Raw genomic sequence first — 14,137 nt, 5'->3', positions numbered from 1 at the left:
TGATTTGTAAGGTTCATGTGTGAAGTCCCTGGTTCAGTCTGGTTGGTGTTGAATTCGATGGTTCTGGTCTATAACCTGTTGACGATCAACTTCAAAGTACGGAATCTAGATCCGAATTCTCCTGTACCTAAGCTTCCAATTCGATGGTTTTGGTCTTGAAGGCCAAAGGGAGCTTCTGAAGCGTTTCAGAGATTTGGGGAGGCGTCTATTTGGGCGGGTTGAGTCTTTGCTAAAATATTCCAGCTCTGGCATTTCCCCTCTTTTTAGCAGAAAAAAACATCAAAAACAGAAAAATGTAGCTTTCTTCCGTTGTTTTTTTGGCAAGACGAAAAAACTTCCAGAGACAAAGGTCGTGATTGAAGAGAGAGAGAGAGAGAGAGAGCTTGGGTTTGGTCTGTGTAGTCCTACCCTCTCTTTCACTCCCTCTTTTACAATGCAGGATCTGCTGCGCACACTGGCTTGTGAACCATGTTACTTAACCAATCACATGTGAACATGCCAATATTTCATATTACATAGCCAGGTTCACACACTTGTGTTCATAACAGATCCCTCTCTCTCTCGTTTCAAACACCACCTTCGTAATCTGTCACGATTGGGAGTGGGACTGAATGCCTGGAACTGGGAAGGAATGGCAAACACCTTGAATGCTATTGGGGATATGGCCAAAGATAGGGATAGAATGGCAAACAGGATGATTAAGCAGAGGTCGAAAATTGCCGGCAATTTGAATGACTGCATAGGCCATCTTTGGGGAGTGGGTAAGTGGTGTCCTTTCTATCGCTTGACGTGTAAAAAGTCACACATGGGATGAAATTCAAATGAATATGGGAGAGATGGATAATGGATTAAAATAATTGGGTCTACAGTATTGGCCACACCTGTTAGACTACAGCAGATCCGGGCTCTAGAGATATAGCATGTCATATAAACTTCAACAACAAAAGAAAGAAAATAGTAGTGAACTGTAACTACTTTTAAACTCAAATTATGGTGGTATAAAATGAGTTATAGTGAAGATCCTCATAATTCTATCTTTTGGAAAATGTGGGAAGAGTTGTGTTCTGTTATAGAACATAAAAATGATTATGACTAAGGTCAATCTTTTTTTTCTTTTTTCTAAAATAGTATAGAAATATATAATGAATACAAATGCATAGTCTGTTTCTAACAACCTTATCGAGTAAGAACAATAGAAATTGGTAACAAACTGAAGCAATGCTGTTGAAAAGCAAGACATCATTCTAGGACATTATTGTACACTGAAGTATTGTTGGAATACATATTTGTTGAGTTGAATTTAGTTGGAGATTCTTAAACAGAGTCCCTAACATTTGAACTTTATGAAGCCATATTTGTGGGGATGCTAGAATCATGAACTCTGCAAGTAGTTTTCCTTGCCTAAAGAAGAGGAAGAAAAAGGTAATCAGATAAGAAAAATTAAATAAAGTGGTGGTGAACTAAGGAGATAGAAAATCCTTACTTCTTCTTCCCAGTTAGTACGTAGAGTTATGAACAGAAGAGACAATACTTGAACAATAAGTGCACATATGATCCCCAACCAAAGTCCCTATTTTCCACATTTTCAAACAGAAAAAAATGAAAATTATTTCTACATATCCATAAAAGGAATCAAGAAAAATGCATGAACTATATTAAAATGGAAGAGAAGAAATTTGAGTACTTACCTTCCCTCCAATATGAAGAATGAAAGCTAATAAAACAGCAGAAGGAAGGCCGGCAAGGTAATATGCCCCCAAATTTACAAGAGCACCAATTTTCTGCCACCCACACCCTCTTGCGGTACCTAAATGATGAACTCAATAGTAAAATCAACTTATTAAGAAATATTTCCTTTAAAACTATTGATGCTGATAAAGTACAATGTCTCACAAACCTGAAAGCACAGATTGGATTCCATCCAAGAAGTTGGATGTTGCAAGAACTGGCATCATCGTTGCTACGTATTTGGCTACTTCTTCTTCATTGCTATAAGCATAACCCCAAATTCTACGTATCAAGATCATGACCAAGCCTACTAGAATACCCTCTGTAATGGCCATAAGCAATACAACCTTTACTGCTAAATGTGCAGCTTGAGGACTCTCAGCCCCCAATTCATTTGAAACTCTCGTGCTGATAAGTAAAGGAAAAAAAGATAATTGTGATAACTGTTATTGCTAAAGGTACTTGAATAAAGTAGGGACAACATTAGGAAGGAAGTAATGTTTGATTCTGCTTTACTTACCTTACAGCTCCACCAAGTCCAAAAGGGATCATCCAGACCATTGAAGCTGTGTTAAGGCTGGGGATGGTTCCATATGTAGATGATTTAGAATTAGTGCCACATAGGAATTAAATGTAATTTAGGAGACGGAAGAAAATTTGTATCCAGGATAAAATATGCAAAGATCTATGGATATTGCCCATATAGAACAGAAATGAGCATGTGCTGAGTACCATGGAAGAAAATCTAGATGAAGGAAAAGGTTAGATAAAGTAGATGCTCACCAAATTGATAACACTGATGTTTCTAATTTTGGATTAGGAAGAAGACCAGACAGGAGAACCATCATTTCAAATGACCACATCTCCAAGCTGCTAGAAGTCATGAGAGTTAAATTTTACACAGTATGAGAACAATTTAAGACTTTTGCACTATGATAAGATGAAGTTGTTACCAGACCATAACAGCTGAAGGAATTGCAAGCTTTATAAAAATGAGGACACCATGAAGCGATTCCCTTGAGAAACCAGTCCAAGTCTTCTTGCAGTTAGGGGATAACTTGATATAAAGTGCTAGCAGTAACACATTCATCCAATAAGAAATGGAAATTGACATGGCAGCACCTCTGTTGCTGAGACTAGATTTGAAAACCAACATCCAACAAACAAGGATGTGAAGCAAAGTCGTAATTCCAGAGCTTATCATCATTGGAAAGACAATGTTTTGGGTTTGAAGGAATCTGATTTCACATTGAAGAATGCCATAGGCAAAAAGGCAGGGGATCATAAAGCGAGCATAAAGTCCAGCTTCTGCTGATATATCGGGATCTTGCCCCACAGCCAAAAGAAAGGTACTTGTATTGAACAGGATGAAAGCGAGTGGAACACTAACAACTAAAAGAACAAACATGGCTCTCTGCATATGTATGCCAAGCATATGATACTGTTTTGCTCCATAGGATTGACCACATAAAGTATCCAATGCACTTCCCATTCCCAACTGTTTAATAAAGAAAAAGTAAAGTGGTAAAACATCTGAAAAGTGGTTACTGTTTAAGAAAATTGTCACTCTAGATACATTTGCACATAGAAAGCCAATATGGACACTTAGATACAAAGATTTCCAGAGAGACCGATTTCAGTTCAGGAAACCCAAAAAAACAGCAGGATACTGGTGAAGCAGGCTTGTCAGGAATGATCAGACCTAGTTTGATGTTGATCATGATATTGTAATCAGTGTTTTAAAGTATATATGAGTTATATGAATTGAAGCTCGCCTCAAGGCAAGGCTCAAGGAGAATGCCTTGAGGTTCACACCTCCACTTGTAAGTACAACGAAAAATTTTCTCAGTTATGATCGATGCCTTAATGTGTATTATTTGTATGTATATGCTCATTCTCTTCTTAATTCTCTATAGAGCACTCAAAAGTACAACTACTGAATTAGAATGACCTTTATTGTATCTCTAAGCTTACAAGCTCCCAACCCTCCCCCTCCAAATGTACAAATCCTTGAGAATAAGAAATGTCTCTGAATTTAAGCAAGATTGTCTAAGCATAGAAAAGTAGTCTATAAGAACAGAGTTACTGCTTGTCCCAAGCTACGAACTAATCAGAACTTCTAAAATCCAACAGTTGGTAACTTGGTAAGAATCCCGATTTTACAGTTGGCTGCAATAAGTAGAAACTTTAATTCCAGAAGTAAATTTAACCATACAATTTCCAGACAAATTCCAAAGATGCAAACAAACCCATAAAAAGAATTAAAGTATTTCAGGATAAGCCCTGAGTAGCAAATTTGGTTTGGAAATAAGACAATAAGAGATTGATTCACTAACCTAAAAGAAAGTAGAAGAACACATAGGATGACACAAATAAGAAAACTGATTTGCGACCTCAATTTAAGTGGAGACGACGTACCAGTAAACTGAAACCAGTCACCGTTGCGAAGGAAGTGGCCATGGAAGCACCGGAGAGAGTCAACTCTCCAAGATGACCCACAAACATGACTGAGATCATCTGTAGAGAATACTGCAAGAAACCAACTGTAATCAGAGGCCCAGCCAACCATAGCTGCTTCTTCACCTCTGCAACAAACTCTGATGTCTGTACCCCCTTTCCAGCACTCTCTTTTTCATTCAATTCAAGCTCATTTTCTTCAGAAGCTTGAATTAGAGGTGATCTCAGGCTCAGATTTTGCTCTTCTCTCTCCATTTCCACTTGGCAGGTGACAGAGAAGACTCAAGACCCAATAGAGAATTGAACAGCGTTTGAGCTCTAACGCCACTGCATCTCATTTCATCCGTAGGTTCATGATCTCTATATTACTTGAAAATTGAAACACCTGTGCTCTTTGGACCCACACATTAGGGCATTTGCATGTCGTTAGATCAGAATCTACTTCTGATACCAATCCAGTGGTTAACAGACAAACACCAAAGTCAGGGTGGCTTGTTTTGTCTTTTTCTTGTTGAATGAGAAAGTGATTTGCAATGACAGAGAGGTTGGTACTGGTTTTGGTTCAACTTGATTTCGACCCTCTGGACCCTAGGCCGGATTTAACACGATTCGAAACCCGACTTTAACCGAACCCGATAATGTGGGTTGCCAATTGACCCGACCCGATATTTTTCTCTTGTTAGAGAAAATCTGTTATACTGAAAGTGGAAAGATGTACCTAATACCGAACTCCTATGGAACCCGGAATTACTTTCTATTTTGATGCTCCCAAGTCCCAAGCTTTTGACTCAAACGATAGACCAAATCAGACCAAACCAAGCCGGCTTATTTCTTTATTTATTTATGCCTTACCAACAAACAATAAATGGAATGGTCGTGTTCTTTGTGATGACTTTTGTTTTGTCTCTTCTAAATTAATGTTTAAAATTTTGAGTATCAGAAGAAGACAGAGAGGAAAAAAGTAGACTTTTATGGATAAAATTACCCTCCCAATTCTGATTTTTCTCTTCCTCTCTCTCATTCTATTTCTTCTTCTTTCCCCTTCGTCTATCTCTCCCCCCTTCTTCTTCACCGCTTTAGTAAAACGGCCATCACAATTTTGAACTAGCGTCATCTGGGTGCTGTGAGGATATGGGAGTGGATGACATACCATGCTTGGTTGTTCAGTCCAATTTAACATTTAGCGTTTCAATCAAAGTTTTTAAAATCAGATCGGACAAGGAACTATTCTGGTCCCATTCTCAAGTCTAATGGTCCAATCATCCAATTTGAATGAATGGTTTTGACAAAAAATTAAAAAAAAAAACAAAACCCATTCCCAAGTCAAACAGTTCGATGGTTCAATCGTCTGAATCAATGATTTACTCACAAAATCAACCGTTTTTGGCTAAATAGCGGTTTTAGGATAAAATGGAACCAGTCAAGAGACCAATTCCTGATTTTTTCGGTTTGACTGTTTGGTCCAATGATTTTGAAAACATTGGTTTCAGGTGTGAAAGAGTCGAACCAGAGGCGAGGGCAGCACTAGAGCCATGGGTGTAACTTGTAAGCCGGGCAAGAAACTGTCCAAGACATTAGGGATCAACTGCTAAAGTGGAGTTTGACGAGTATTATTATAACTAGACCTATTCATAGGCTGAGCCGGGCCGGGCTTTCACTCTGTATTAATAGATTTTTCTAATGCCCAGCCAGATCATCAGGCCTACAACTTGGGCCCAAGCCCGGCCCACATAAAAAGCCCGAAGCCCGGGCCTGGGCTCGAGCCTAAAATTTAGCCCATACTGTTACTACTGCTGAAGCGGCTGAATATATATATATAGATAGATAGATAGATAGATAGATAGATAGATAGAGAGAGAGAGAGAGAGAGAGAGAGAGAGAAATTATAAAGAAAAGAAAAGAAATGTATATATTAAATTATAAGTATGTATTTCAATAAATATTATATTATTTATATATTTTATATAATTAATAAAATATATATTATATATTTTATAAAATATATAATGCTAAGTCGGGCCGGGTTGGGCTTTTTTGACAAATCCCAAGCCCGGCCCAAAACACAGTCAGGCTTACTGTGTTAGGCCCAAGGTCAGGCTCACGGGCCTAATTACATGACCAAGCCCGACCAGGGTGCAGGCTGGGCCATCGGGCTACCTGGCCCATGAACAGGTCTAATTATAACCGGTTCGTGGTGGTGAGTGAATATCTTGCACTGTTTCATGATTAGAATATATATTTGACGGACGAGAGCATATTAGAATTAGTGTTGAAGGAATTTTCAATTATTCCCAGTTCACGATTTGGCAAAATCCCATGTGAAATATGCCTTGCTTTAATGATTCGACACATGATTGTTTGCATCTCATTTTCTCCAGTTCCAAACAAACTTGCTCATATTGAAAGATTTAATTTTTCCATGAATTACACGCCTGATTTTGTCTAGGTATTGTAGGGATGCAAATGTGAGTAGGTGTATGGAATGAGGAATGATAAAGAGCCCCACATTGGAAAGACACAAGAAGTGCAAGGGATTTATATACAAGAGTGGCTTATAAACTAATAGCTTAGGCTTTTGGGTTGTAAGTGGTGTTCATCTTTGGTGTATAAGTCTTAAATGCATGTATGTGTATGAAGCCCTTGGTTTTGGCCACTCTTCAGGGTCCGTGATCCCCACCTCAAGGCACAACAAGTGATATCAGGGTAAGGTTATTAAATTTGTAAAGCACTTATGATGGAGAAGATGTCGACTATAAAGTTATTTTTCAAATAAATATCGTTATCTAAAAAAATTTCGGAGATTCGGATCCCTGCGGGAACCCATCCCCATCGGGGACGAGGATGGAGGTTAATTTCAAAATCGGGGTCGGGGATGGGGAATATGATAAAGCGATTCTTATCCTCTCATCTCTCCTAGAATTGTATGCTTATTTGGTAACGGTCATTGGAAATAAAACATTAGCAAATGTTAGACGTCCTAGATCTTAAGAAAAGTTTAGTCTCACTTGGTGGTTTAGATGATCTTGGGTGTACATATAGTCGGGCTGATGGAGTCATAAAAGTTAAAAGGGTTCCAATAGTTGTCATAAAAGGAGAGAAAAATGATCATTATATAGGTTAATTAGAAAAACTATCATTGGAGATGCAACTGTCACATCCACTTTAGAATTGTATGATTCTAGTAAGTTATAATACTTGAGATTGTCACACATTAGCGAGAGAGGCATGATAAAACTGCAGAAAAGGAAATTACTTGATGGTGTTAAATCTTGCAAATTAGATTTATGCAAATATTGTATTTTTGGAAAGCAATGCAAGGTCAGTTTTACAACATCTATTGAAATAAACAAGGAGATTCTTGTGTATGTGCATGCAGATACATGGGGTTCATCGCCCGTGATTTGTAGCGGTAGAGCATGATATTTTTTATAGCTCTATTGATGATTATTCCAGAAAAGTTTGGGTGTACTTCATGAAGTATAAATCTGAAGCTTTTGAGAAATTCAAAATTTGAAAGGCAAAAGTAGAGAAACAAACCGAAAAGCAAATAAAATATCTACGGACAGATAATGGTGGAGAGTTTGCTTCTATACAAGACACAAGAAGTGCAAAGGACTTATATACAAGAGTGGCCTATAATCGAATAGCTTAGGCTTTTGGGTTGTAAGTGGTGTCCATATCTTATGTACAAGCCTTACGTGCGTATATGTGTACGAAGCCCCCGGTTTTGACAACTCCTCATGGTCCGTGACCCCCCCCCCTCAAGGCACAACAGGCATCTTTCAAAGGCAAAATTTGTAGGATTTTATACAGGAATAAGGGGAAGAAGAACAAGGGAGGAAATGTAATAGAGAAGTTGCTTTTTCAATAATGGAGAGTCAACACTCTTGTTCAAGATACTGATTACGGTTTTGCTATAGCGTAAGAGGGAGGAGGAAGAAGAAGAGAAATAGGAGAGAGAGAGAGAGAGGCAACCACCGGACAGGTTTGGTGGTCACCATGTTTGACGATGTTGATGGGGAAGAAGAAGAAAAAAATAAAAAGAGAGAAAGTAAGAGAGAAAAATCAAAATTAGGGAGGGTAATTTGGCCCATAAAAATTAACTTTTTCCCGCTCATTATTTTTGTAATTTATTTGTAAACATATTAGATTTTGTTGATTCAACTAACTTTATTAATTTTTGGGTAAATCTTTTAAACTACCCTTATGGTTTAGTTAATTGTCTAACATTATCACTACTGTTTGACTATTGTCTTGTTTCTAACAATTGACTAGCTCTATTCTTATTGTAAGCATCCATCAAAACCCATACACACATGACACCATGTGAGATGTATATTTTTTTAAACTCAATTTTACCTTCATCCCTCCCTCTCCCTTCTTCTTGTTTCTCCTCCTTTATCGTCTTTTTCCTTTCAGCAGCGACAAACTGAATCAGCTCGGTCCTTAAACCCTTCCATCTCCAACCTCTCTCTCTCTCTCTCTCTTCTTCTTCCCCTTCGTTCTCTTTTTCCTATTTCAGCTCCGCTTCCCCTATTTTAGTACGTCACTGCAACGAGTTGCTGTAGTAGCACAAACTCTACCCTGATGCAACTCGTCCTCTCCATCAACCATCTTCAGTCCTTGCAACTCCATCATGAACCGCGAAACCATGACTGACTTATCCCCATCCTTCAACAATGATATCTTTGGGTCATACTCAGGGTGAGCCGCATACGACTTTCCGACAAGCATAATGTGCCTAGAGTTAAACCACACGGAAGTAGCAGAATCTTACCCTGGTCCAAAAATTCCGATCCAGAAAGCATAATGGAGTGTTAGATTCAAGCTCCTTCCAAAGCATCCTCCCAACATCCCAAGCATGCTTAGCAGATTTCTAAAGCTCGGAGAACCCAACATCCTAATCGTTTTGAACCATTAAAGCCCTCTCTCGACGCAGCAATGAAACCGCTCCTTAATGTTGGAACGGGTGGCCATAGGCCCTCGATTTGGAATCCTCAATGTATAGGAGAATCCACTGGCCATGTGAAAAGCCACATGTTGATGGAGTAACTTACTAATATCATCCCTGTGAACACACTACAACACACACCAATTACAGTTTTTATTATATGTTATTATTTATTTTCTATAAACTGTTTTTGACTTGTTCACAGGGTGGTTATTGGGTCTAAGTTAGTGTTAGACAGTTTTGTATGCCCTTAGCTTCAATCAGAATGATGTACTTTATGAGTTTATTGTAAATGAATAAAGATACATATTTGATTCATGTTCCCTTGGTATGTTCCTGTGTAATACCTTTAAACTGGACACTTAATGAGACTCGTGTTAGTTTAGAATGTTCACAGCCAGTGGGTCGGTCTGGGAAGACCTATCCTGACAAGGCTGACACTGTAGTGCCACCAAGTCGGTTGGGGTGGCCTGTCTCAGCTGCCAGGGTGAGACCCTAGGCACATACAGTGTAGGATTAATTGAATCTTTGAATTTGACCAGATTTCCAGTATTGCCCTGGACCTTGGAGATTGATGGGCAAAACTGGAAAGTTACACCCGACCCCTAGTTCTTGCCGCCCTGTTTGCCAGAGAGAATTCTGCTCCCTGCAAATACTCTCTTGCCGCCTCCCAGTTCTTGCCGCCCTGTTTGCCAGTTCGATCTCCACTTGTGGGAGAAGTCAAGATTGGATCTTGACATCAGTCCTTTGAGAAAGGATTGAAAGGAAGCTGTGCTCACGTACCATCTTGCTGATTCTTGCGAAGGATAGAGTTCTTCGAGAAGAACACTGCTGATTCTGCTCCACCTGCACTGCGCCATCTTCAGTGGGAGCAGTCGTTGGATCATTCCTTGGGCGTGAACACCTTCGTTGGGAGATATTTCTTCTCTGTATCAGGTATAATCCTTCCCACTCCTTTTTGGTTCAGATCTAGTTCAGTTTATGGTTCAAGATTGATCCTTGAAAATATGATTTTCTAAATAGGGAATACGATTCCCAGTTGAAGGGAGAGAAAAATTTTTGAAATTCACCCCTTATTCCGCAATCTTTGGGCGTCCATAGGATGGATCTCTCATCCCTTCAGTTAGATCTATTTCAGCCTTTGACTAAGTCAGCAAGAGGATGTTTGTCTTAGAATGGGTGGAGTGATCATGTGGTTTAAAACCATGATCATTGAGACACTTGTCTCAATCTGAAGGGGTAGAACAAGATTAATGTTGGTGAGTTTATCCTTGGTAACGACTCTTATCTCTTCTTTCATAAGAGAGACGTTGTGGTAATTACCTATAAAAGGGAATGTGTAGAAATCACAAGTACAGTGACTGAATATCCTCTTTATTGGAAGGCTATCAAAACCTCCAAGAAGTTTTGCCCAATTCGGGTTGTATTATCAGCTTTGTGAAGTCCAAGATTGTGTTCAATGGATCCATCAAGAAAAGTGGAGTTATTCTTTATTTGCAGAATCTTATTTGCTTTTTATCTTTGTTACTATTCTGCTATTGTTTTTCACTTAAGACAAATGGGATTTCCACGCTCACCAAGAGCATATACAAAAATCCTTCACCGATCAACAACTGAATCAATCTTTGTCGATTCAGAGACATATATATATATATATCCAACTTCCCCCGCTTCAATGTCACTTGCTTTCTTTCTCCCCTTGGGGAAAAAAGAAAACGAGAGAAAATTCGGGGAAAAGGAAACCATAGTGAACCCTTGACTTGATTTGATTCGGAGAAGAACCTAGACAAATCTTTTGGAGAAAAAAAGAAAATAACCATCGATTCAATCAAAACAATTCACATATGCAAAAGTTTAGAGAGAGAGAGAGGGGGGCAAAGGTGGAGGGTGTTATCTCCGCCGTTGTTTAAGGATAATGCCAGATCGGTTTGCCGTTGCTGAAAGAAGAAGAAGAAGAAGAAGAAGAAGAGAGAGGGATGATGGGTAATATTGGATTTTAAAAGAAATTATTAGTCACATGGTGTCAAGTATGTATGGATTTTGACGGAATATTAATGGATATTAACAATTAGGGTAGAGTTAGTGGGATCCACTTATATAATCCAAAGTGGGGTCCATCTATTATTTTTCTCTTAAAAGAGAAAATTTTAAGAGGAACTCACCTATATATTATTTTCAAAATTTATTAATTATACATTAAATAGTTTTATTTTATTCAATGGGATCTACATGTAATTTTTTAGTTTTTTGAGTTTAATAGTTCCACATCAATATTTTCTATTATTTTATTCATTATTTAACGAATTGTGAATGGTGTCACTAACACTATGCCTTTTTAGCTAACAATGGCCTTTTTAACTTAGCCTGAGGTCCAAATTGGCCTTTCAAATTATAAAAGGGCAAAAGTGGCTTTTTTGCAAAGTTTATGGGTTGTAGAGTGAAAAAGTTAAAAAAAAAGTTTAAACCATTATCAAATGGCCCCTATTAGCTATTGGGTTATCGACAATTAGCAATTTTAGTATCATATATAGCAGTAGTTGGTGATGGTGCGCGATCTGGCTACTCCTAGCTGGAGGATGATCCGAACTCTGATTGGACAGCGAGCTGGACCGATATGCAAAATAGTGTATCAGAGAACCCGGGGTAGTTAACCTGGTGAGGTCGCTCTGATGCTTAAGTTAGTAATTCTGTTGTGAATGCGAGCTGAATGCTTGAAAGCTTGAGTGCTAGTGAGTAGAATAATCACGTGTACCTTTACCTTGAGGTTTTGAGTCATTATATACTGGAGTAGTCGTGGGCCTTATGAAAGGGCTCAGGGTTCTCTGGGTTGTGGGGATAAGGTTAGTTCCGTTTTTGAAGGAGAGTAGTATGTTGATAAGGTTTATTGCCTATCTTTGATTCAGGTGGAACTGGGATGAGTTCTTATCGTAATTTCGAGAAAGTCAGATCTGTTGGCTTATCGTGATCTCGAGAAATTCAGGATCTGTTGGGGAGGCCTTTGGAGTCGGTTACATGGCGTTCGGCTCATCAGCTCCGAGCTAGGACTTCAACTCTTTAGTCTCAAACTGGATTGGGTGTCGAGGTGCTATTACACCAAGGTGGGTTTTGGGCCGAGGTGGCTGAATACCCGAACTCCGGATGTTGCGAACTGGGCTTGCCTGGCTGAGTTGTCATCCTTCGATCAGATCGTGCCTACGTGTCCCCTTTTTGCTAGGTCATGCCAAATCACCCTTCATCAGTTGGTTTGTAAGGCTATCAATGGGTTGGGTCTGAAATAGAACCGGTGGGTCAATTTTGATTCTTGATATATTATCACAATTAATATCAATTTGGAATTGGTTCTACCTAGTCCTGAACTGATTCAGACCCAACCTAAGCTAAATATAATATATAATAAATTAAATAAATTAACACACACATATATATATATATTATATTTTCAATAGGTTTATTATATGGCTGCAAAAAATTAGGTTTATTATAATCAGGTCAGACCTGATTGTCCTGAGAATAGATCAATTCGATTTTGGGTCTAAAATTATAAACCGTAGCGGGTCTAGTTCAGTTCTGAGTCCTTTGTATTTCTGCTTTTTTTTTTCTACATTTAATTCAAAAGAAAAGGATAATCGGGAAGGTCCTTAGTATTTCTTATTGAATCGGTTATAGTTCTACTTGACCCAACCAATTGACAGGCCTACCGATTGGTCTATGTCAATTTATTCTCTCTCATACTCTCTATGTTTCACAAAACCCATAACCCCATGGTGTGTGTATATCTATATGTGTGTGTGAAATATATATTATTTGTATTTTAAAAATTTTCTTTATTTTAATTATTTAAAAAAATTAATTAAAGAAATTGGAAATCTGAAATAGGGAGGGGATCTGAAATGAAAGTTGACTTTTCTCACTTACAAGAGGGGATTAGGGTCCGAAATAGGGAGTTAGGAACTAATTTAAAAGTCAAGGTCGGGGATGGGAGTAGGGTCCCCGCCCAAACCCGTGCCCGTGCTCTCACCCCACAAATTCCAAAATAATATCAATGCCCCTTCGCTTTTTGGTAAGTCACTTATCCATGTTCTTTTATTTCTCATGTAAATAAGGTAATGACCATTTTAGTTATAAAAATTTCATTATTAAAAGGGACATTTTTGTTTCATCCAAGTATTGGCAACTTTTTCTTAGATGGGAAATTTAATTTACCCACCTAAGAGATGTGTATCACTCAGGAAAATAAATATTCACTGGTTCCCACATAAATATGAAAAATGAACATGGGTTTCTTGGTCAACTTTTCCCCCTCTTAAAATCCAAAAAAAGAATGCCCCCCAAGTGTCGATGGACCTATATGGTTCATACTTTGGTCAAGTTTGGATTTCTTATTTGAAAAATAAGTGCTTATTCTAATAAGCACTTGTTTTAAACAAGGGTAGTATAGGTATTTTTAAAATGATGCGATGGGCCAAGAATAGGGGTGCAACGTAGGCAAGCCCAGCCCGAACTTGGATTGGCCCAGCTTGAAATTTTACATGAGATAGGTTTGGATTTTTGATCATCGAGCTCAAGAAATCAGGCTTTTTTATATTTTGAATCGGGCCTAGCCCTTAGGTAGTCCAAACCCGACCTGAGCCTGATCCAACTATACATATTCATACTTACATATGTGTATGTATGTGTATGTGTATATATATGTATGTATAAATTTAGAGTGGGTTCATTGGCTAACCTGTGCTTGGCCTAGGCCCAATCCTAACTTGAGTGCATTAAATTACAATGCGGGCTGAACTTGGGTGGGGAATATTGGGCTTGGTTTGGGCCTTAAGACCAAATTTTAGGGTCGGGCCCAAGTTGACCATAAACCCGACCTAACCCACTCGACTTGCATCCCTAACTCTTAAAAGTAAATTCAATTTTCAAAATTTGAGTTTTTCAAATAAATGCTTATTTTAAAAATTAATACTTATTTTTTAAATAAGTGATTATTGATATTTGATAATTTGG

General features: G+C 38.4%; 1 protein-coding gene across 1 annotated transcript; it reads right to left on the bottom strand.

Annotated features, from left to right (window-relative positions):
• Nucleotides 1-1,086: 1,086 nt before the first annotated feature.
• LOC104593578 (protein DETOXIFICATION 16-like) lies at nt 1,087-4,530 on the bottom strand. The gene is made up of 8 exons (XM_010253524.2): nt 4,147-4,530; nt 2,682-3,226; nt 2,512-2,598; nt 2,249-2,305; nt 1,898-2,136; nt 1,689-1,807; nt 1,484-1,570; nt 1,087-1,401 (listed from the first exon to the last, which is right to left on the bottom strand). The coding sequence occupies exons 1-8, from the start codon at nt 4,438-4,440 to the stop codon at nt 1,342-1,344; spliced, it is 1,488 nt and encodes a 495-aa protein (XP_010251826.1). The 5' UTR covers nt 4,441-4,530; the 3' UTR covers nt 1,087-1,341.
• Between the last annotated feature and the right edge of the window lie 9,607 nt (nt 4,531-14,137).

The sequence above is a fragment of the Nelumbo nucifera genome, chromosome 3, assembly GCF_055504915.1.
Source record: "Nelumbo nucifera cultivar China Antique chromosome 3, China Antique-T2T, whole genome shotgun sequence".
In the NCBI taxonomy this organism is placed as follows: domain Eukaryota; kingdom Viridiplantae; phylum Streptophyta; class Magnoliopsida; order Proteales; family Nelumbonaceae; genus Nelumbo; species Nelumbo nucifera.
Note: the sequence above shows the minus strand (reverse complement) of the source record. Positions and strands in the feature narration are given on the sequence as shown.